The sequence below is a fragment of the Cololabis saira genome, chromosome 13, assembly GCF_033807715.1.
Source record: "Cololabis saira isolate AMF1-May2022 chromosome 13, fColSai1.1, whole genome shotgun sequence".
In the NCBI taxonomy this organism is placed as follows: Eukaryota; Metazoa; Chordata; class Actinopteri; order Beloniformes; family Belonidae; genus Cololabis; species Cololabis saira.
In genome coordinates this window covers 29661192-29686494 of record NC_084599.1, presented here as the reverse complement: position 1 = coordinate 29686494, position 25303 = coordinate 29661192, and the positions used below count along the sequence as shown (strand labels likewise).

General features: G+C 40.1%; 1 protein-coding gene across 1 annotated transcript; it reads right to left on the bottom strand.

Annotated features, from left to right (window-relative positions):
* Nucleotides 1-11626: 11626 nt before the first annotated feature.
* Nucleotides 11627-24384, bottom strand: LOC133458565 (complement factor H-like). Its single transcript, XM_061738598.1, has 6 exons — nt 24253-24384; nt 21333-21512; nt 20937-21140; nt 15638-15808; nt 12309-12488; nt 11627-12127 (listed from the first exon to the last, which is right to left on the bottom strand). The coding sequence occupies exons 1-6, from the start codon at nt 24320-24322 to the stop codon at nt 11928-11930; spliced, it is 1005 nt and encodes a 334-aa protein (XP_061594582.1). The 5' UTR covers nt 24323-24384; the 3' UTR covers nt 11627-11927.
* Nucleotides 24385-25303: the final 919 nt, after the last annotated feature.

Genomic DNA, 25303 nt, shown 5'->3' with positions numbered 1-25303 from the left:
GAGCCAAGCTTCTTAAGGACTATGTAAATACTTTACAATACCAGCATTTTTCTAAGTCAAAGCTTGATTACAGAATTATACGAGTTGGATTTTTCTGCAGTGCTCGTAAACAAAGTTCATTTGTTGCTATTGTGTGGAATTAGTTCTATTGACCAATGATTGTGAGAGTTGTGTATTTTGCTAACTACTTTCCACCTCCACTGCTGACTATGCAGAAAGAAACAAGAGTCATGTTGGGTAAAGTTTGGCTAAATATGGCCTTTGATGGATGAAGAATTGTATTAGACAGAAGCTGTATTTTATGTAAGAAAAAAAAAAATCAAATGTACATGATGGTATGAGAATAATAACAAAGGGTTACTTGTCATGGTGGAAAAGCTGCTGATTTAAATAATTCTTGAGTTTGTGACTGTGTGAATAGACTCCTGTTTATAGTTTCCTTTTCTCTTTTTGGTCATCTTTTGTCATAATTTTCATTTCATTGATTGATATAAATCAATTCTTTGCATTTCAGGCCTGCAACATATAAATAAATACAGTATAAAGAGTTCACACGGGGGTGATTTCATATTAGTAAGGCTGTGAATGAAAGAAAAACAATATTACTTTAAACAGCTGAGAATTGGATTTTGTAACATAATCTGTTAGTAGTTATGGCAGTTAGTTCCCTATTTTATTGTGAAAGGCGCTGTTTTTGTACACTCATGTCTGTTATGGTTAAGAACTTCATTTGTATCCAGGTTGGTACAGCTTGGGGAGTCCTTGAAAAGTCACCTCAGACCTTGTTGCAGTACAGATGTTTTGTGGCAAAAATAAAATAAAATGTTGCGACAAGTAAACAAATGATGCGAATGCTTCATCACAACCGCAGTGTTCATGGGGAGGCGCAGTTTTGGAGCTATTTAAAGCTTTGCAACGTATTCTTACCTTACACATCATTGTAAGCTTAAAAAAGATGTGCAACGTGTAAAATAAACTTAGTGTATTCAAGTCTCACAAACTCTAAGGTGTGTAGCTTTTTTCCCCCAGGACCTCAGCTAACTATGTCGCAATGTGACATTCTTGAATGTGAGTGAAATAGTTGAAGTTACCTGTGGTATCTGACTGCGGTCAGGCCAGCCGTCATTCATACTTGCGTGGTCAAATCTGCTGCTCCTAAATTTCGTGTGCGCTCGTATTTCAGGCTTTACGACGGATGAATGAATGCGGCTCAAATACAACTTTCGGTTATCAAAATTATATTTCAATTCAAAATAAAAAGACAAAATTAAAAAAATAAATGAATAAATAAATAAATATATGAGGAACTCATTTTTCTTTGATTACCTTGGTTACACCCATACTTGCATTGTAATTTTTACACACTTTAACTATATAAAAAAAGGGTAAATGTGTTAAAACTTCAAACACTTTTACTGTACAAAAGTGGATCAAAGCTTGTACTTCAAACATTTGAGTTTATAACAAGGGACAATCGACTCTTTTTGCTTCAGGTGCTGTTGCAGAGACTGTATATATATATATATATATATATATATATATATATATATATATATATATATATATATATATATATATACATACATACATACATACATACATACATACATACATACATACATACATACATACATACATACATACATACATACATACATACATACATACATACATACATACATACATACATACATACATGTGTGTGTTTGTGTATGGAAAGTTCTTCTGGTCAATGTCTGGAATTTATTTGCTTACATAAAAATGTCGGCTATGTTTGGTAAGAATGCAATGTCAGAAATATTTCAATATTTCAAATATACAAACACACATACATGAACAAGGCAATCCAGTGTAATACATATACTTTAAATGTTTGTTTACCACATTTGCACAGAAAGTGTTTGAAAATGAGTATGCCTGTAGTCATTGAAATCCTGAAGAGAGATGTGTATGGGCAGAAATATGTGCCACTAGAAACTGAATTTGAATAATTTATATTTGAATTTGAAATTTTTCTACAAAACGGCAAGATATAAATCTACACTTTTTACACAGAATGGAGAAAGTACAATAGGTTTCGAAATATCTAGCTCCCATTGGTCGTTTAGATCGTTGAAAGAAAATAGAGGTTATAGTAGGCTACGTGAAAAGGAGTTCTTTGTATCTGCACTCGATTGCTCTTCCTCTGGAAGACCCAGATGTCTGGCACAGTCAAATTGAAATTGAATTACAAGAACTGAATTTGAATTGTGAGAACTGAATGTAGATTCAGTTTTTCAATGCAATGATTCAAATGAAACAATACAAATTCAAATTATGTGATTCAGATTCAGTTTGTTAATGCAATTATTCAAGTTGAGCAATTCAAATTCAAATATAAATTATTCAAATTCAGTTTCTAGTGGCACATATTTCTGCCCATACCACCTCTGTGTGATTGCGCCATGATTAAATAGACCCAATTAATGGTATCACTACTCCCCCTAGTGGGCAGAAAAGTGGGATAAAACACAAGATAAACACATTTGATACAGTAACACAAATGGCTCTTACACCCGTCATTGATATTATTAACCATCAGGAGTCCCTGCTTGTAATGCACGGTTCCATTGGCATTGGGGCACATCTGCTCAGCTGTTTTCATATGAACTGAGACGTGAAAATTATAGTCACCATCACACACTGCAGATCTGAGGTCAGTGCATTAGAAACACGGGAACTAACAGTATACGAATTATGTAAATAAGTTTAAAAAGTATATTATAACATAAGGACACTATGCTGCACTTAAGTAGTGTAGCTGATTGGTTTTTTTGTCCTGATGCAAAGGCAAATACACAACAAAAGATTTGTGAAAGTATTAGTTTTTATATAAATTATATATAGTATTGATAAATATTGATACTAATAATTATCATTAATATCATATCTTTATCGATAAAACCCTAATTATACCCAACCTTACTTAAGTGATGGCTGTACTAGATATTTCTCTTCATTGTTGCTAGAATGGGGACGTTGTCCCATTTATGTGGCTGCTGGTTTGTGTGATGTATGCGGTGAAGAAAACATCCTCCAGCAGCTCCTGCCTGCCAACAAGCAAACATGCAGGGGCAAGAAATCCATTTGGTTTGTGCCTATACCAGTCAGGCAAAAATCAACACACGTGTGAAACCAGTTTCCATACACGGCTCTCTCTTTTTCTATCCACATCGTCTTTCTTTGTGTTTGATGGCTAAAACACGTGTGATTGTCCACGGCTGCCCTTCAACACATGCTCCAAAAAGCAGGTGGGTGTTCATGTGAGACGAGTTTTCACAGCTGGAAATGTTATGGTGTGAAGGAGTACAGCCTCCGGTAGAGGAGGAAGATCCAAGAAGTAGATTTCTCTCTCCAGCATATCAAGTAAAACAAAAAAAATCCCTGCCCTCCTCACATGTTTGCCCCTATTCAAGTTGAATACCAGCTGGATGCATAGATAAAGTCCTTGCCATTTCTCCAAAAAAAAGCGCATGCAGCGCATGTTTGAAAGAAGTGCTTTTTCTCAAATAAAGTATTATATTTGTCAGATCTCAAGTTGTGAAATCAACAGCTGACTTGTGTCAAAGTGTATACAACTTTGACCATGAATTGCTGACGCTGAAGTGTTAATTTGAAGAGTTATTTTTAGGTGCTGCTTATATCTGGTATTTAAATCCTGAGTGATCCCATCATGAGTGGACAGCCTCTAGTACAGGTGTAAATGCAGCCTGAAAGGATTTAAGGAGGAGAGAACCAATCAATGAGACCGCATTTGGAGGTGGCCTGGGCCTCATGTGTTGTGTTCTGTCGTTTTGATTTCCCTCCCTCGGCTGTTCTTTTAAGATCCGAGACATCACATTTCTGTTTCGATCCTCTGAAGTCATGTACTTGTTTATTTACATGCGGGGCAGGGGAGCGAGATCCGATCACTACTTGCCACTTGAGACGCATTTGGAGACACATGTTATAACCAATGTGAACAGACACTCTTACTTAGCATTTAACATGTGATCAGATCACTGGGTGGATTTTAATACCAGGTGTCAAAAGGACTTTATTTTGATCTTTGCTCATAATTTTACAGAAACATTCACTCTCTGTGACTGTAAGTGCAGTCATGTAAGAAGAGTGAGCCCAGACCTCTGATGTTACTGTGGCTGAATGCCTGTATTATATGTTAATAGTTGTTATTTTATTATTTATGTAAACATCTTGTTTTTAAACTGTATTGATGAAGGGGGACTTTACGAGACTTTTGTAAAAAGTGGGGATGACATCGTATATGCTTTTCCTTTCAGCAGAGAAACTGATATAAACAATAATCAAGTATTATATGTGGTGTGAATGCACAAAGCTCACAGATCAGAACTGAGGCTCAAGAAACATGCTTTGGAGGCACCGGGGCCGTGAACAGGACCGTGAACAGGACCGTGAACAGGACCGTGAACATGACCATGAACAGGGCCGTGAACAGGACCGTGAACAGGACCAGGTTGGCACAGTTTACTATTAATAAAAGAGTCGATGTATTAAATGTTCTTTTGGAACGCTCCCATTTATTCACTAACGGTGATGATGGGAGCTTGAGTAATTCCTGTACTCATGTTCCCTCTAAAACAAACCTAAACTGAAGTCTCCTCAGATTCATCATTTGGGCCATTAAAGTTTCCTGAAATGTACTAAAGCTTTGCTATTAAAAGTCATGTACGGTAATAAAACACTGCCCCATTTCTGCTTGGATCTTCTTGTGTGTTGACCTTCTTGATATTGATGCCTTGTTTTGTCGATTCCAGAGGTGTTTTCTCTCAGCCTCGTCAAATAAATAGCCTGAGACACAACCATTCGCTTTTATCTGAGCGTCTCAGAGCTGATGTTGGGGCTGGACTGTGACTCTGCAGTCTCCCAGACCTGCTGAGTGGGTTCTTCCAGAAAGTTACACCCAGCACACAAAAGGGATGACACAGTGCTCCACTCAGTTACAGATCTACAGTATGCTGCTACAACAGTCACACACACTTTCCTATTGATTAAAAACGACTGGCAGAGCCACTCAGAGAGTTCCACATGTTTGTACGTGACACGCTTTCCTCCAATTTTGTGCAATTTCATAACTTTGGCGATACAACAAGAAAAAAAAAGTGAATTACTATGTAAATGTAATCATACAGTGTCAGACCGGTTATTCCCCGAGCAACAAATTGATTTTGAAATGTTCAAGTGCGTGCAGGTATAAGGAGTTTTCATTCCCTACCCTGGGGTTGGTCTAATAAACATGAAAAAGAAGATAACTTGTTATTTCAGAGTTTAAATGAAGTACAGCAGCGCTTCACCTGAGGAGCTGCGATGTTGAGAGTAGGATTGGCCAGTTCAAACCTCTCCTGAGACTTTTCTCTCGCCAGACGAGCTGCCTCCTTTATCTCCTTAAACTGCTCTGCAAACTGCAGGTGGAGGGAGACAAAAGACCAGAGTCATGAGCAGGAAACATGATTTTCTTTATCTCTACAGCTCTACATTTGACCACCTCTACATCTGCTTTGTGTGTGTTACTCATACAGTGCTGCTTCTGTTTAAAGTCAGTCTAATAAGAGCTTCATCTTGTTGTGGTATGGTTTTGTCAGGACCCAAGTGCAGGAGAGAGAGGGAGGCTGGAGGCAGGAGTTCTCAAAAACAAAGGGTTTTAATCCAAAAGGGCAAAAGCAAAGCGCTGCAGAGCAGGATAAAATACAAAAACCAGGAACAGGAAAAAACAACGAGGAGACATGGAGGGAAGAACCAGTACGGACCGACAGGGAACCAAGGAATGACAAGACAAGATATACTGAAGGGATAACGAGACATGACGAGACACAGGTGCAGACACAATCAGGGCAGATGGGACACAGGTGGGGCAAGACAGAAACTGAAAGTTACAAACACTGGGGGGAAGTGTCAAACCCTGACACATCTGAGGTTGAAGTAAAACAGCTCGGGTTCCTGCCTAGATAGAAATAAATCTCACTAACGGAAACATGGTTGGTGAAATTTAAAAAGGGAAAGGGGGAAAAAAACAGGAGGGGCTTAGATACTGTTTGGGTGTATCGATTGCTGACACAAAAGGTGATAATATGAAGTAACACGACTATCCTGAAAGGCTTTTGAGAGCGGCCGCTGTGGGTGTGGATGGAGTTGACCTGCTGAAGGTGCTGCTCTGTGGAAAAGCCCAGCCCGTAGACGGTGTTGGCCCGGCTGTCCGCCCACTGACCAAACTTCTGGGAGGTCTTGGTGAAAGTCATGTTGGGGGTGATTGTGCTGTTGATGATGGCCTGACAACACAGACAGTTAATATAATTAATGTCATGAATTACGAGCAGAAAAATGACCCCTGCAGGAGCAGACTGATCATTAGTAAATGACAAGATGCTACGCAGAAATAAATAAGAAGGCCCCGTTTAATATGATGTAATTAAGATGAACACTGTATATTTTTCATAATATGTGAGAATACAGAATAAATGAACCCAAGAACAAACCTGAAGGGAAAAAAAGTAAGGGAAAGAGGCCACTCACCAAAATTCTTTAAGTCACAAAAAAACACTATCAATATATCAGACATTCTTCAAAAAGCCTGATTTCAAGTTGACAATTTCCAGAACAAACCAGGCGGATTATGAATAATACCTGGTCAGCTTTAAATGTCAAATTCATTAAGGCTGTTTGTTAGTTTTTATACGAACATTTCTGACCAGCAAAATGTGCCGAAAGGCCCTTTGAATAGCAAGAGAGGCCATCCATTCACTGCACGGCAGCTCATCGCCAAATACCAAACAAATCCATTTTCTTTAGGATGAAGCAATAATAAAACCAGGGCGAGTTCCTTACAATCTGAGGAATCTGGAGTACGTACAGGTAAAAAGATCCACAAACGGAGAACTGCAAATGAAGACAAAAAACGAGCAGAAACCAGGACGCATGAAGAGAGGATAGCGGGGGAGAAGTGTGTGATGAGCTGTTCAGCAAATTTCTCAAGTGAACAGCCAGGAAAGGTGGATTGTTTGCCAAACTGCTTCTTTAGTCTTGTCTCCAAAAGCCTCTTGTCTCAAAGGGACAAGTTGGCACAACTGGCTGGGTTTTCTCCAAGTTTCAATTACGACCAAGACATCCTGTCAGCGTTTGGACTTTCACATCGCTGGGAATGCTGCATTATCAATGTGGCTACGTTGGAAATACCCTGCAGACAACTAATGCATTCATCCACAAAAACTATATCTGAAAGGTAAACTATTTCGTATACAAATAAATAAACAAATAAACACGAATCCCTAGATAACGTACACAGAGTGAGGAAATTATAATGCATGACAGGAAAATGTGATAAATAAATAAATATGAACTTGTTCTCTCTTTCCGTGCAGTTACAGGCAAACTACGTGTGAAATTTTCCCAAAATTTAAAAATGTGCTTTACAGAAGCAACCACGCCAGACAGATTTGAAACACGTGACCACAAGTACATCATGTGAGCGTATACGTACATGTTTGAATGCGTGTAAAGGTTTGTTTTTTTTTTACCTTTTTTTTATTTATTGAAACATAGATACAAACAAACAAGGCACATAAAAGTCATATAGGAATTACAAACTTTTGCCTTGGGTTGAGCAACATCAGCATTACAAAGATACACTGAGAACCTAATTATTGTACAACATAAAATAAAAATGTAATTGAAAAAATTAAAAATTAAAAAATTAAAAAAAACTCACAAGGGCCATCTCATATTAAATCATATCTTTCAAATAAAGAAAACCATTTAAGGGCTTTCTTTTCTTTAATAAGACTCAAGGACTTACCTAAGAGCTTTAGCTCATTTCTCCATTGAGTCAAACATGGTTTGGTCTTAAAAAAATCTACATTTGTGAATGAAGAACTTTCCCACTAACACTAAATTATTAAGGAAAAAGTCCAAATTCTTGTCTTCAACAAAAACACCAGACATAACTGTCTTCACTGTTAGATGCAGCTCAATGTCCTTGGACTGTAGCCATCTCTGCATCTCACTCCAAAAATATTGCACTGAATCACAATGAAGAAAAGATGTTGCAAAGTTTCAATTTCCCTTTCACAAAAAACACAATTATTCAATTAAAAATTAAATTTTAATCTCAAAAATTAGTTTGTTGTTTGTTCTTCTTCTTTCAACAAGTATACAGCATATGATTTTTAAACAGGTATAAAAGGGAAAGAGCTTGAACCAAAACGATGTGCATGACAGATTGTGTTTATTCTTTGCAAACAGTTGCATTTGCAACGGCATGAAGCAGCCTCACAGCCTGCCAGAGTACGACAAAGCAAAGCTGTTCTGAAAGGAAGTCGGAGGAAAATTTTGGGGTGAGATGCAGCTGAAGGCTGCTCTGCCAGACAAGCAGCATTGGGTTGGTACAGCAGCTCAGATAGTCCTGATGTGGAGTAAACAGTCACAAAGGTCTCAGCAAAGATGAAAAATAAAGTTATAAAGAATAAGAATGAAAATATCTATCACACCTTCCCCCTTTTGATCAGTCACGATCAATAAAAGGTGAAATCACATACAACTTCACACCACATTAAACACTACCTTAACTTAATTTACAAAACCTATACCAAAGCTCCATTCATTCACTTAATCTTATCAAAGACCTGAGGTTGTGGGGCAGCAGTCTGAGCAATAAGGTCCAGACCTCTCTCTTCGCAGCCACTTATGCTTTAGTGGATATTACTTTTTGTGCACAATGATGATTACATTCACCTGTTGACATAGCCTTTACTGGCTCCAAATTACTCTGTCCCAGGAATGGATGGATATTAATGAAAGAAATGACACTGATGTGTTTATTTATAGCATTCTCCAATGTCTTCTAGACTTTGGGCCATAAACCAGTGTGTTCAATATTTTTACTGTGATGGTTTTGCACATCTAAAATTTAGAATGAAGTTTATCTTTTTTTTTTTTTTTTTTTTTTTTCTTGTCTGCACACATATTATTGATTGATACCATGACGGTAGAAACCAAAAGTGTATATATGTGCATTATTACTATATTTAATATATATACATATATATACACACACATATGCGTACACATACATAAACATACACATACAAACCCAGTGTTTTTTTTTTTTTTTTTTTTTTTTTTTTTTTTGGGGGGGGGGGTGACGACATCCACTGCCAATCCAGGAAGCAGGAACACACGGAGACACACGTCAAGCACTGGAAATCTGCAACAAAAAAAAACCACAAACAAAGCACGAAACCGGCACGGAGCCAACCAAAACAATAACAGCAATCGACCTAAATCTTGAGATCTGATCGCAGTCTGAGCTAAGCTATCGCCACCGCTACCTAAACCCAAAAACTAGAGAGCCAGCATGCAGGTGAACAAGCCAGTGTGTATGTCTATGTGTGTGTGTGTGTGTGTATATGCATGTGACTAAGTGACTATGTGTGTGTGTGTGTGTGTGTGTGTGTGTGTGTGTGTGTGTGTGTGTGTGTGTGTGTGTGTGTGTAATAAACCAAACAAAGCTCCACCTGAAGTGTATCTATAGTGGGGGAGGGGGGGAGCAACCCCGCCACCCGCGAGACCAGAGGCCGACACGGAAGAGCCCGGAACCCAGGCCACCGGCAACCCCACAGAGGGGAGAAGTAGGAGGGAGGCAACCCACCGCCTGCGAGCACCCCCCCCTCCCCCCCCGGCGGCGGCCGGGGCCCCCACGGCGCGGGAAGAAGCAGCTAGGGATCCCGCGGCGGCGGACCGCGACCCAGGCAATCCCCGGCCACCCGGTCCGGGCCGGACACGCGGCCAGGAGGCCCTCACCCTTCAGGCCAACGACCCCCACCCGGCAGGGGGCCAGCCTGCCCGGAGAGACAGAGCCGCCCCGGCCGCCGACGCGGGCAGGCGCACCCGTCCCCCACGAAAGTGGCCCTCCCAGACCCAGGCATCCCATTCATTCATCCATTCACCTATCTGATACCTATACTAATAATAATATAATATACTATACATAATAATAATACTAATAATAATAATAATAATAATAATAATAATAATAATAACCATCTTTGTATAATATAATATTCATAAATTATTAAGTTTTGATGTCCTGCCAATGGAGGCTCAGATCCTCCATGGCAGGACCCTTCCATACCGCATTCTCACCGACACAGACATACAATCACGCACCGTTTCCCCCTCCCCGGGGGGGTCCAGCACTGCCAGAAGGCACCCCAGGCTGCACGGCGGGCCCCGCCAGGCCCGGGTAACCCGACCCACCCGTCCCAGGCCGGTGAGGGAACGCGGGTGATGTGGGACCCCCTCCCGCCCCTGGTGTTGAGTTTATCTTTTTCTAAATCTGTTCGTGACCCCCCCACGTCCCTTATGTGATTTTCCTCTGTACAGAATGGCCATAGAGGAAGTGCACTCAGTAATAAACTGTGCTACAACATGCCAACCAACAGTCCACTAATAAGGAATTTTATAAACAATGTTGACCTCTGCTACTCTGCTTCTTTTCTTTCTCTAAACCATACAGCATTGCAATCCTCACCACTGTCTTGTGTACTTTTCCTCCCATGTACGCTGACACTCTTTAATCGCAAATCTCCTCTGACCCTTTTTTCCATCCGTTGCAACTTGCCTGTACATCCTTCATCTTTTTTCCTCACTGTCCTTTTTCACCTCTTTTCCACACTCTCCATTGCTCTGGAAACGGAAATGTCAAGTAGGCTGTTGCATCTTAGTGCAATGACTTTCTGCCCTATGTACTTAAAATCTTCCACCTTCTTTATGTCTGGTCATTGTTGCTTCTCCATTACACTTGGGTTCCTCTCAATCACACGTGTATTCTGTCTTGCTGCAGCTAACCTTAATTTCTTTTCTATTCAGGGCATATTTCCACCTCTCTAGATTTCCTTATTCTCGCCATAGATTGCAATCTAATCTGGAGTATCGCCACTGTTTTACAGTACTACTTCTTCTCTCTGCTACTCCAGACTTCCTCTTACAATATTATAGCTCTTTTCTCAGCACCCTGTCATGCTTTCCCAAGGTTTAAAAAGACGCACTGCAGCTCCCTCAGACCTTCTCATTCCTTCTCCAACATCCACAAAGTGAATATTGCATCTGTATTTGTGCACTCTCTTAAAACATCTAGATTTCCTGCACATGATAGTAGTTTATTTTTCAAAACCACCCTCTGGTATAAATTGTTGTTTTTTGACAACTAATGTTGGAGTTGATTCTTTTTACAGTCATCAAAGCTCATATGCATGAGTTTCTAAAGACACAACAGTGTGTAGTACTCAGTGTGTATCAATGTATTTTCATCTTTTATTTTATTTTATCTTTCACTTATTCATATTTTTTCCCTCTTTAATCAGATCAGAAACACAAAGGAGTATGGGGAGCTTGCACATACAAATTGTTTGATATGACGGTCCAGTATGCTTACTGTTTGCAAGTTCAGTGTTCTGATAAAAAAATAAATAAAAAAATAAAATCCCAATGCTGCTGCCCGTCAATAATGGATGTTTAAAACACATTTTTATTTGTGCACATAATTTGACATTAGTATTAAATGTTTACCAGATTTGCTATACATTGATTTTTTAATTCATAGATTTTTACATTGATTAATACATCATTTTAACACTGTTTAATTCCAACTGGATTTCCAAGACATTATAACTTAAAAAGAAAAGAATCATCTGACACAAATTCTCTCCATAATTTTTTTTTTTTGTCGAATAACATCTTACATAAAGTTAATTATTAACAGGTAGAGAGAGTTGACGGAATATATTTAAATAGTCACACAGAAGTGGATCATAACACTTTACTCCTTTTAATCATTTGCCTGTTTGTGCACTGTGTTGTTTAATTTTACCCATTTTACTTCAGTATTGATCTTTGCAGGTGGGCAGCTCCATCACACCATCAACACACTGCTGGCGAAGTGGTAGTGAGCTGACTTGTCCAGCACGTTTACAAGCAAATGTAATGTGGTCCTCATGTTCTGCGTACATCTTTGTACGTCCCCCATATACAAACTTAATATTACGTTCGTCCATGTCTCCCTGATTCACCGTACAGGGCTCTGCAAAGAAAGACAAGTAAATACTATTTTAGCATCTTTCATCAGTTATATATATATATATATATATATATATATATATATATATATATATATATATATATATATATATATATATATATATATATATATATATATATATATCATGTAAACAAAAGTGCAGTGAAATATAACTATAACTTACTTAGGCACTTTATCTCTCCAGTCCATGCACCGTTCACACAGGTTCTTTGTCCCGTCCCCTCCATGATATAAAGTCTCTGACACATGTATTCAACACTTTCATTGTGGTCATACTCAGGCTTCATGCTTTCCTTGACATCTCCGTCTGCGAGATTCGGTGGTTTCTGACAACCTGAAGGACCTACAAGAATGTGGACAGTTAGAGAGAAGGAACAGCTTTAGGTCCTTCAACATTTTGTTTTCACATTTTAGAAATAAAAATAAAATGTTCTGTAATCCGTGTTGTGGGGGAAGAAATGCTCTAAATATAAGAATTCCTTCGGAAATTACCAAACTAAAAAAATCTGGGAAATTCCATTGGACTAAAACCTTGCCGAAACCACAACATTTGCAGTTTCAACAAACATGTGGCATCAACAAAGTGCACTGTGGAAGACATCCTCAGACCCCGTCCACACGTAGCCGGGTATTTTTAAAAACGAATATTTCCCCCCTCCGTTTATAAAAAAAATTGCATCCACATTACATCGTTTTAAAAAAAAAAACCTTCCACACATAACCGAAGATCTGCGTTTTCGACCACATTCATAAGCATTCCAAACCTGTAGATCATCTGCGGCTCCCGGGGGAAGCTGCACCTCCGAGGCTCCGCGGGGGCTCCGCGGGGGCTACACCGTACGGTGCGCGTCGCCGCGTACCCTACGGCGTAGGCTCTGCGTCGGTGTAACGGTGTCAAGACCAGAGACCATTTATTTAATAAATAGCTTGGAGAACAGATGCTGGATCATCTGTAGTTCTGTAGTGAACAAAAGTCGCACGTCAGAGCAGATTTGTTGTTGTTTTGGCGCATAATGTGACGTTCGAAAACGCAAAACTCCGGTTGTGTCCGTCTACACGCATCTACATAAACAGAGTTTTCAAAAATCTTCACTTTGCCCGGAGTTTTTTTAAACCTTCGTTTATTTGCGTTTTCGTGTGGATGACAGGTCCAAACGTAGGAAAATATCTCCGGTTTAGCAGATACCCGCAGATATCCGGCTACGTGTGGACGGGGTCTCAGTCTCGGACGCACTGATTTAACTTGATTACATGTTGGAAAGGGACCACTCAACCTTCCGTTTGCCAAACATTCAAGCGTTTCATTCCCTTGAATAAACTCCCCGCTTCTACGGCAAGCAAACGTTACTTGCGTTACTACGTAAGTACTGAGGCATTCCTTGGATTTGGCAGGTTTCTGGAGAAAAAAAAATCTGTTTTAATGTGAGGTTTACAGAATAAACAATAAGATTTCTAACCAAGTGAAAACAAATTGAAGCCATGTAAATTATTTTCAAATCTTTTTTAATGAAACTATTTTTTCCTCCCTGTAAATGTATGTAGTTTCTTTTCTTTATCGATTTAAAGTAAGCAGCAGACAGATACACGAAGCAGATCTTTCCAATGTTGACTGAATGGCAACTTGGCTTGGTTTGTTTTGTGCTTAATTTTTTTCATAGGTAGTGACATTTTTCTGTCCGCAAATAAATGGCTTGTATTGTGTGGGGCCAGTAGGTCCACCCTAACCGTAACCATGTTCCTAGGGACCAACAACTGAAGGGGGCTCAGAAATGGTCCGGTTTGGTTCGGTTGTGTGGGACCCTTTTGTAATGGAACCCACAAAATAGCTTACCCCACCGTACAGGCCTGGACCGAACCACTCAGTGAAAAAGTGGCTTTGGTTTACAGGGCTTTGTTATGGTTTTGGGTTTTGATTTAAATTAGTTCCTGGTCTGTCCTTTGTTCGCATTTACCTGCTTGACTTCCCTGGGTCCCATCTGTCCTGATTGTTTGCACCTGTGTCAAGTTGTCAGTCTATATATATTGTCTTGGCTTGGCTTTCTGTCCTGCTTGTCTGTACTGTTTTCTTCTGCCGCGCCCTGCTGCCCCGCGCTGGGTTCTGTTCAGTTTTTGGATAGTTTGTCTTTGATGCGTTTTGTTTTTTTCGATTCCTGCCTATGCAGTGCTTTCTGTTAAAATAGCTATTTTTGTAACTCCTGCCACCTTGTCCCCCTGCATTTGAATCCTCCATTTCCTGATAGATGACAGAACGGACAGGCCGGACAGATTCAGCAGGGAGACGCATGACCTTTTTTGAGTTTGTTGGCTTTTTGAGGAAGACCCAAAACCATTTGGGCACAGAGATATTGCCGCCAACCTGTGCCTCCCCAGCCAGTCATGGTGGCTTCCAGCGTTTTGTGGGAGGTCACTCGTACCAGGAGGACTCAAACACTTCCGGAGGATTACTCTCCATATGTGGGAACTTGTGAAGAGTGTTCAAGCACAGAGATGTTGTTGTCCTCGTGCCTGTCTTCCTGTAAAGCCTGTCCGTGGGTGCCCCCCAGCTTGTCTGTGGTCTCGAGGTGGTCCCGGGCCCTGACCAGACCTCAGCCCAGGGTCTAGCAGGATTTCAGTTCTTTCCACTGGCCTCTGTTTCCATTCCTGACACTAACTCTGATCTGGTCCCTGTTTCCTGACATGGTCTTGTCTGTGTCTTCTCTTGGTCGCCCTCCTGAACTTTAAAACATGTCACAGTACTGTCACAGTACTGTTTCTGTTTCCTTTGTGGTTAGTCTGTCATCTATCCTTTTGAGTTTTTGATTTGGATTCTTGCCTATGCAGGGCTTTGTGTTAAATACATAATTTCTGCAACTCCTGCCACCTCGCCCCCCTGCAATTGGATCATGCTTTCCCTGAAATGTGACGGGTTTTCTTTTTTACATAGGTCATTCACTGTGAAACTGGAGAGAACAAACCAGGTCCGATAAAGGCGATCCAGTTGAATCCTCTGATTTGATCTCTTACCAGTTGCCACATGACTTTTTAGTCTTCAAGTTGTTATAGATCATATACACGTGAAATGGTTAATTCATTCAATTTAGTGAACATTTCCCCAATATGAGAGTGAACATACCAGAGCAGGTTGGAAAGGGGGAGCTCCACTTCCCAGTATCTAAACATTCAATTTCTTGGGAACCTTGCAGATCATATGGATCACTTCAATGAAACCGTAACTTTTCTCCAGCTTTCACTTTTCCGTTTACTGGTGATACTTCTTTTATATTGAGACCTGAATTAATTTCACCAACTGTGCAAGGGATGCCTGAAAATAATTAAAACTGTTTAAAAATGTACTAAAACAGCAAGTGTTCATCAATTTGCTGCTATTGTAGACAATGAATGGACATTTGGATCAGTGACAAGTTAACTGTCCCAAACAGTAAACATTTGTATTCAGAGTATAGAGAGAGAGGAAAAATAATTGTGCCATTTTATCTCTGCAGCATGCCTTACCTGGACATTCTACTGTTGTATTCCACTTGCCATCAACACATGTTGCAGTATTTTTATCACCGGCATCATGTGCATTACACACATACTCAATGACTTCCCCATTTTTATACGAGTCCTTATCCATTGACAAATTTACTGTCAGCTTTTCATCTTGGAGTCTTTCGCATTGACCTGAAAATACATGACAAGCACGGTTTCCATGAAATGGCTAAAGTGGAATGTATTTTTTGGGAGAAAGTCCTGAGATTGCTTTTGCTGAGAGCGGGTGATACACAAATAGCTGAACTAAACTGAATATCACATTGTAGAACACCTCAAGGCATTGATTACAACAATAAACATGAAATAATGCCACTAACGTTTATTATGTAAACTATAATTATTATACAGTTTAGTTGAATTGAAGAACTTTAAAACAAATGGTTCTTGGAAACTTTGCGGAGCTTTTCTTTATGTGCATACCATTACAGCTAATGTTGGTATTCTCCCATTCCCCAGCTCTGCATGTAATCGTCTCTTCACCCTCCATGACAAATGTGTCACGGCACTAAAAAGTAATTGTGTGTGTGTGTGTGTATAGACACATCAGTAACAACTTCATGTGATGATGTCTATTATTCCAATGTTGAACCCTTTAACTAATTTAGATTAGATTGTCCTTTATTTCTCCCTCAATGGGGAAATTCGCTTTGTGCAGCAGCAAAAAATATACTGTACAATTACAAAATATAAACAGTATATACATTGGAATGAAAAATGAAAAGTAGTGCAGTATGGGAAAGAAGAAAAACAGTGCAAAAAAATCAGGTAGGAGGTTTATGAGGTAGACAGATATTGCACATCTTGTTGTTATTAGGGCCCGAGCACTTACAGTGCAAAGGCCCTACTGTATCTTTAGGAATTCTTTCTTTCTTTCTTTCTTTCTTTCTTTCTTTCTTTCTTTCTTTCTTTCTTTCTTTCTTTCTTTCTTTCTTTCTTTCTTTCTTTCTTTCTTTCTTTCTTTCTTTCTTTCTTTCTTTCTTTCTTTCTTTCTTTCTTTCTACGAAAGGAGGGCCTTTTTGCCCCCCTAAACTTGCCCAAAAAGTCACCAAACTTTGCGCCAGGCCTGGCGAAAAATTTGATATTTCATGGTTTGCATTAATGGGCGTGGCCTACTGGCTCAACAGCGCCCCCTAGAAAACTTTGTGCCTCAAGCCCCACAATACGGTTTGACGTACATGCACGAAAATCGGTACACACCTGTATCATGGCGCAACTTAAAGAAAAGCGTCTTGGCGCCATGGCCGAAACCGAACAGGAAGTCGGCCATTTGGAATTAATCATGTCATTTTGGCGAAATTTATGCCATTCCTTCGGCAGTTAATAAGGCCCGAACCGTAACGTGCACCCAGGTGTGTTATACATCAAAATGTGCGTCTCCTTCCTGTGACTAATTATGTCTTTGACCATAATTAGTGAAAATTAGCCCCGCCCCTTCTTCTCATTGGTTGTCCCTATTTTCTGATATAACCTCTTAATGGTTTGACATAGAGAGTTGTGGGTGGTGTCATCGGACTCGGTATTGAGTCCTTGAGCTTCATTGGCCTTAATTAGCCCTGCCCCTTCTTCTCAATGGTTGTCCCTATTTTCTGCTATAACTTTTGAATGGTTTGGAAGTCGTGGGTGGTGTCATTTCTGATATGCTTATGGGGGATGGTGGCCATGAGTGCGAGGGCCCGTTCATCGCTGCTTGCAGCTTTAATTGTCCATTTCTACTGTGTGCAGGTCCTTTAATTTCTGTAGCGGTTCATTGTTCACAAAAACCACTGGCGGTTCAAGGATTTTTCTGAAACAGGGGCCATTATGGGGCCACATGTAACCTTAATGGGGCCAACAATATTACCACGATTTTCATCCAGAAATAGCGCTGCTTGACTGAACATCAATTGCCGATAATGCAATAAGCACATTATCCAGCAGGTGGCGGTAAAACGTGTTGACTGACTGAAAACACAGGAAACATGCATCAACATGACTTGCCATGCCAAAAGGCTGTAACATCTAGTGTTTTTAATCTATGGCTGGAGTGTCCATCAACTATACACTAGGTTACATCCCTGAATACTTGATTCCCTGCCACTGAGCATCTTCTGGAGTCTGGACTATGAAACAGCCCTCTGGTCTGTGGAATTAGGGTGAATTTACTGTGGACTGTGTGTCACAAGTCTGGAACTCATTCTTGAACCAATTTGATTCCCATGATAGTCTGACTAAGTTTATTTACCCATCATAGCCTTATTGTAAACCATTAATTCTATTCAAAATTCCATATGACCTTACCATTTATTTATTTTAATACATAAAACACAAATAAAAACTAGATCCATATGTCATCATTACCTACAGGGATTACAGCCTTCCTGGGAAGTTCAAAGCCTGCATCTACCAGCATGGCATTCTCCCCAGGATCCTGTGGCCCCTCCTTGTCTATGCCTTCCCAATCTCAGCGGTTGAGACCCTGGAGAGGAAGGTCAGCAAACACCTCCGAAGATGGCTTGGGTTACCGAAGAGCCTGAGCAGCATTGCTCTCTATGGGCGCAACAACAAACTGCAGCTCCTCTTTAGATCCTTGGAGGAGGAATTCAAGGTGACAAGAGCCAGAGAAGTGGTGCAGTACAGGGATTCAAGGGACCCAAAGGTGGCCAATGCTGGGATCCAAGTGAGGACTGGCAGGAAGTGGAGAGCAGAGGATGCTGTCCAAGAGGCAGAGGCCAGGCTACGTCACAAAAACCTGGTGGGAGTGGTCACACGGGGCTGAGCTGGACTAGGGTCCTTTCCAACTCCTCAATTCAACACCAAGGGGAAGGAGAGGCGGTGCCTTGTCCAGGAGGAGGTGAGAGCAGTAGAGGAGGAGACAAGATCCTGCAAGGCAGTGGGGATGAAACAACAGGGAGCCTGGACAAGATGGGAGAATGCGACAGAGAGGAAGGTGACCTGGACTGAGCTCTGGAGAGCCAAGCCCCAACGCATCAAATTCGTCATCCAGGCAGTCTACGACATGCTCCCAAGCCCATCAAACCTGCACACATGGGGCTTAGCAGAGACACCAGCATGCCCCTTGTGTTCCAAGCGAGGAACCCTAGAACACATCCCCAGCTGCTGCACCAGGGCACTTGGAGATGGAAGGTACCGTTGGAGGCATGACCAAGTCCTTAAGACCATTGCTGATGCCATCAGCGCTGAACCATCGCCTTTGTCAGAGCTGGGGAGCAGGCAACCCTTGCCAGAAGATCATCTGCTGGCATCCTGACCTCTGCAAGAGACTGGCAGCTGCTGGTAGACCTGGAACGACAACTGAAGTTCCCCAGCCGCATTGCTGTTACCACCCTGCGGCCAGACATTGTCCTTGTGTCGGAGTCGACCAAGCAAACAGTGATCCTGGAGCTGACAGTTCCATGGGAAGAACGATTGGAAGAAGCCTTCGAGAGGAAACTTTCCAAGTACGCGGGACTGGTCAGTGACTGTCAGCAGGCAGAGTGGAGAGCGAGGTGTCTTCCAGTGGAGGTAGGATGCAGAGGTTATGCGGCCCGTTCTTTGGCCAGAGCCTTTAGCAATTTAGGCATCGTGAGGAGAGCCATCCGCAGTACCACCAATGCGGCAGGGAGAGCCTCAAGATGGCTGTGGCTCAAAAGAGGAGAGCCATGGAGTCATGGCCATCTGGACACAAGCCGGGGTCTGATCAGCCCCGGTTGGGTCACCTTTTTTTTTTTTTTCCCCCATTTTATCACCCAGTGCTCCTACCTAAGGGACAGTGCCATCCTCTACCAGCTCCGGGAGGGCCCTGCACTGAGCTCAGGTCTCCTCCTCACTGAAGATGTGTCCAGAGGCATCAGAAGATGTATGTACAAAGCAAGTTGAACATACATTCAGTCAGATCGATGCCTTACTGACCCAGATAAAGTTTCCAAAGATCACAGATGAACAAAATGAAAAATTAATATAAAAAATAACAAAAGAAGAAATCCAACCGGCAATTAGGAGAATGAAAGGGGGGAAGTCTCCGGGGACAGATGGCTTTGCCATGGAATGGTATAAAACAATGCAGGATCAACTAATTCCAATATTATTAAAAACATTTAATTGGGTTTTGTAAAATAAAAATGCCCCTCCTTCGTTGAGGGAGGCAATGATTGAGATCATACCTAAGGAAGGGAAAGACAAATTAGATTGCGGCAATTACCGTCCTGTAAGTCTCCTAAACAACGACTATAAATTATTCACCTCCATACTGTCTAAACAAATAGAATTAATATTACCAGAATTGATACATAATGACTAGACCGGCTTTGTCAGACAAAGACAGACACAAGATAACATCAGGAAGACACTGCATGTTATGAGACAAGTCGCACAACAAGGACAGGAGACAATGTTATTAAGTTTGGACGCTGAGAAGGCATTTGACTCAGTAAGGTGGTCATTTTTATATAAGGTACTTTCAAAATTTGGCTTCCATACAACTATAATTGACACTCTTGCAGAGCTTTATAACAAACCAACAGCTAGAATTAAACTCAATGGAAACCTAACCAGTACATTCACTCTGGAGAGAGGAACGAGACGAGAGTGTTGTATGTCGCCGCTCCTCTTCGCCTTATTTATAGAACCCATGAGTCAATTAATTAGGCAGAGGACTGATATAAAGGGAGTAACAATGACATCAGGAGAGCAAAAACTGGCCCTATTTGCTGATGATTTGTTAATAAGCATAACACAGCCCACTCAGACGCTCCCAAAAGTGATGAAATTGCTAGAGGAATTTGGTTTAATTTCGGGTTATAAAATTAACATTAAAAAGACCCAAGTATTAAGGTATAATTATGATCCTCCATCCTCAATTAAACCAAATATAATTGGAAGTGGGACGCTGAATCCATTAAATACTTTGGTGTTTCGTTACCTAGAGACTTAACAAGATTGTATAGCATCAACTACGACATACTTAATTCAAAGATTAAAACCAATTTACAAAGATGGAATGTTATTCCCTTTTTAATGTTAAGCTCCCGGATAGAATCAATCAGGATGAACATTCTACCAAGGATGTTGTACCTTTTTCAGTGTCTGCCAGTGAAAATACCAGCTAAGCAGTTCCTAGAGTGGGACAGAGTAATAGCAAGATATCTGTGGCAAGGGAAAAGGGCCAGAATCAAATTTAAAACGCTGCAATTAAGAAAAGAAAAGGGAGGAGTGGGTCTTCCCTGTTTGCAGGACTACTATCATGCAGCCCAATGTAGACCTTTAGTCTGTCTTTGCTCACCAACATAGTATTGATCTTTGCATGTGGGCAGCTCCATGACACCATCGACACACTGCTGCCGAAGTGGTACTGAGCTGACTTGTCCAGCACGTTTACAAGCAAATGTAATGTGGTCCTGAGGTTCTGCGTACATCTTTGTACCTCTTCCACGTGCAAACCTAATATTACGTTCGTCCATGTCTCTCTGATTCACCGTGCAGGGCTCTGCAAGGTAAAGCAGGTAAATACTATTTTAGCATCTGTCATCAGTTAGTTAGTCAGTTATATATATATATTCAGTATATATATATATATATATATATATATATATATATATATATATATATATATATATATATATATCATGTATTTCATTTCATGTAAACAAAAGTGCAGTGAAGTATAACCATAACTTACTCAGGCACTTTATCTCTCCAGTCCATGCACCGTTCACACAGGTTCTTCGTCCCGTCCCCTCCATGATATGATGTCTCTGACATATGTATTCAACGCTTTCATTGTGGTCATACTCAGGCTTCATGCTTTCCTTGAGGTCTCCGTCTGCAAGATTCGGTGGATTCCAACAACCTGAAGCACCTACAAGAATGTGGACAGTTAGAGAGAAGGAACAGCTTTAGGTCCCTCAACATTTTGTTTTCACACTTTAGAAATAAAAATAGAATGTTCTGTAATCCGTGTTGTGGGGGAAGAAATGCTCTAAAAGAATTCCTTCGGAAATTACCAAACTAAAAAAATCTGGGAAATTCCATTGGACTAAAACCTGGCCGAAACCACAACATTTGCAGTTTCAACAAACATGTGGCATCAACAAAGTGCACTGTGGAAGACATCCTCAGTCTCGGACTCAGCACTGATTTACCTTGATTACATTACAAACTTCCGTTTGCCAAACATTCAAGCGTTTCATTCCCTTGAATAAACTCCCCGCTTCTAACGCAAGCAAACGTTACTGTTTGTCCTTTCATAAGGTCATTGTTTGGTATCGGTTGGGGGCAGTGGCGTCCCTAGGCTAAAACATTCAGGGCTAAAGCCCCGGATGTTTTATAATTAGCCCCGAATATGAATTAATTTTTTTTTTTTTTTGTTTAAGTTAATCTACTACGGTCCTCTTATGTTGATGCTTAGATAAAACAGTGGACAGATTTGAGTAACAATTCAAATAACAATTATTATTATTATTTATTTATTTATTTTTCAAGCCACTTCTTTGGCTTTGGCGCACAAGTGGTTAACACCTCCAGGTCGCGCGACGCACGTCGTGAGTCAAAACAGCAGGCAGCAGGCAGCAGGCAGAAAGGTGTTCAGATGACTTGTATTCGGGATGTCACAGAAAAAGATTTCCACGTTTTTCTCCCCAAAGGTGGTCAGCAATAAAAGAGGTAATGGGAATAGAAATTATGTGGATGTAAAAATGTATGTAAAATACAATTTTGAAAAGAGTGTTGCAGCTTGAACTATAGAGGGAATGTAGTTAGCTAGCTAGCAGCTAGTTGATATTACATGATAAAAACGATCTTTTATTAGCATCTGTATGTAAATGCAATGGACATCCTGTCAGTCTTATTTCATTTATCACGTGTTTGTGGGGAACTGTGTTAATAAACATCTTAACGAGCACCCCTGTATCTGTTCTATTTATAGACGCACAACACAGAGCAGAGTAGTGAGATTTGAGATCGGTATAGTATGTATGTATAGTATGAAAAGAGAAAAGATATAGCACTAACACTTTTCCTGAAAAAGCTGCACACATTTTGATACATATAAGTAAATGAGAAAGGCAAGTGTGGAGTGAAAGTAAAAAGTTACAAACAAGACAGTAGGTGTAGAGTCAGAATTAATGCAGACACCTAATTGTACGTGATAAATCAATGTCTCTATGTCCAAAATTTTCGGGCGCGCGCTCTAAGCGCGCACATCATAAACTTTTCAGGGCTAAGCCCCAGATGTGTCACAATCCTAGAGACGCCCCTGGTTGGGGGATGTATAAGTACTGAGGCTTTCCTTGGATTTGGCAGGTTTCTGGAGAAAAAAAAATCTGTTTTAATGTGAGGTTTACAGAATAAACAATAATTTTTATAACCAAGTGAAAACAAAGTGAAGCCATGTAAATTATTTTCAAATCTTATTTAATGAAACTATTTTTTCCTCCCTGTAAATGTATGTAGTTTCTTTTCTTTATCAATTTAAAGTAAGCAGCACACAGATACACGAAGCAGATCTTTCCAATGTTGACTGAATGGCAACTTGGCTTGGTTTGTTTTGTGCTTGATTTTGTCATAGGTAGTGACATTCTTCTCCCATTCCCCAGCTGTGTATCTAATCGTCTCTTCACCCTCCGTGACAAATGTGTCACGGCACGGATAAATTACTGTAGAACCATACAAGTATTCCATCTGATATAACTTCTGATGTAACAATTACATTTTCAACTTTAGGTGGTGCTTTGCAGAGAACTCCAGCAGCTGCAATACATAAAAACATGTATAATTTTAAGTACAAGAATGAATATTGCTACAAGAAACCACCAATCACTCTGTTACACTTTACTGTTTGCATTCAGTCAGTGGAAATTATATGGAGATAGTAATTATGAATGAGAGCAGTTGGACTGAGTCTCTTTCAAGTGAAACAACAAAGCAACACACTTTATGACACCTTGTGGCAATTTTTGGAACCTGGATTTAAATGACCTCTCAATGATAAATTGAACAAAAGTAGATGCCAGCAAGTTTAAAGGTGAAAAATATTTTAATTCTGAAAAAAAAAACAAACTCTTTGATATGTCTCCATAAGTCAGAACTACTCCGTTTCCTTCCAGCTGGACAGGTCCCAGACGTGTACAGCAATCTGTATGTCATGTATTTTTTAATCTTGTAGTCATATCAGTTTTTTCTAAAGTGTATTGAGGTCTAGGCTTTAAAAAGATCAATGAAAGATAGTAAATGTTACCCTTCTGTATGAGAAAAATTAGCTTTATCATGAAGCTGACAGGACAATATTTCAACATATTGTTTTGGGGGTAATGGGCTTATGCCACATGGAGGTTTTTGTAATGTTCTAAAAGTTCACTTTTAGCCTCAGTTAACCAAAGTAGCTTCTCAAAGTATTTTTGGGGAGTATCTGGTGCGTTTTGGTGACATCAGAGCATAGTGACTTTCTATAAACTGTTGAAGAGTGAATTCTGTGGGACAGCAAAACACAGAAATGAAACAAACGCACATCACTTTGTGTTTCTATGTAATAAACACACAAATAAAGCAATAACTTTAAGAGAACGTGCTCCATAAGGATAGATATGATGACTCTGACTCACTCTGACATTTCACGAAGCTTAGTGTCTGTATCCACAAGAGCAGAACGCAGGTTTTAGTTCCCATTTGCATTTTATTTTCATTACACTAAAGCACCAGACAGAAGAGGTGAACGACTGACGCACTATTATACACAGACGGAGGAAAAAAAAAGAAGAAAAAAAACAGAGGGAGATTGTGCAACGATTACACAAGTTTGTGCAGCCACCGATTGGCTCACAGATGTAAATAAAAAAGTGACCACACAAAGTACCTCATATGGTACAATTAAACCTCAACAAGACAAAAAGGATAGAAACAATAATATGACCTATTTATATATTTTTTTCCTGAACTAATTTAATGCATGTTCAAATTACAGTATTTTGTTGTCTTTTTGTGGTAGGGGCTGGTATTCCCGTAAAGTTGTATTTGCATTGTCTGATAATCATTTGTAGGAATCAATTGAACAAACATTACATAACAGATTGCTTTACAACAAGGCAGCTCAGGCTCTCCTGGTTTGAAGGGATAAATGAAGCAAAGCAGTTTTTCATTTCAAACTTTTATTCAAAAGTATGGTCATTACATTCAAAACAACAACTAGAACCAAAAAAAGGACAGATCATTTGAGAAGCAAACATTTGATAAAAAAAGTTAGGAAACAATGCATAGCACTGACCTTTGAAAACTATTTAAAGGGGACCTATTATGAAAAACATGTTTTTTCTTGCTTTAAAGCAGCACAATGTAACTTTCAGCTTTTGTTGAGTTTGGCGGCTCCTTTGGAAAAAGCGGTAGTGCTTTACCAGAAAGAACACTACATTTCCCATGAGCACCAACCAGCTATGGGGGTATTATTGTTCCAATATTATTTGTGTGTGCGTATCTCAATCTGTGTGTGTGTAAAAAGATTTGTGTGTCTGTATTAACATTTGTGTGTGCGTAAAAAGATTTGTGTGTCCGTATTCACATTTGTGTGTGTGTGTTAAAAGATTTGTGTGTCCGTATTCACATTTGTTTGTGTGTAAAAAGATTTGTGTGTCCGTATTCACATTTGTGTGTGTGTGTTAA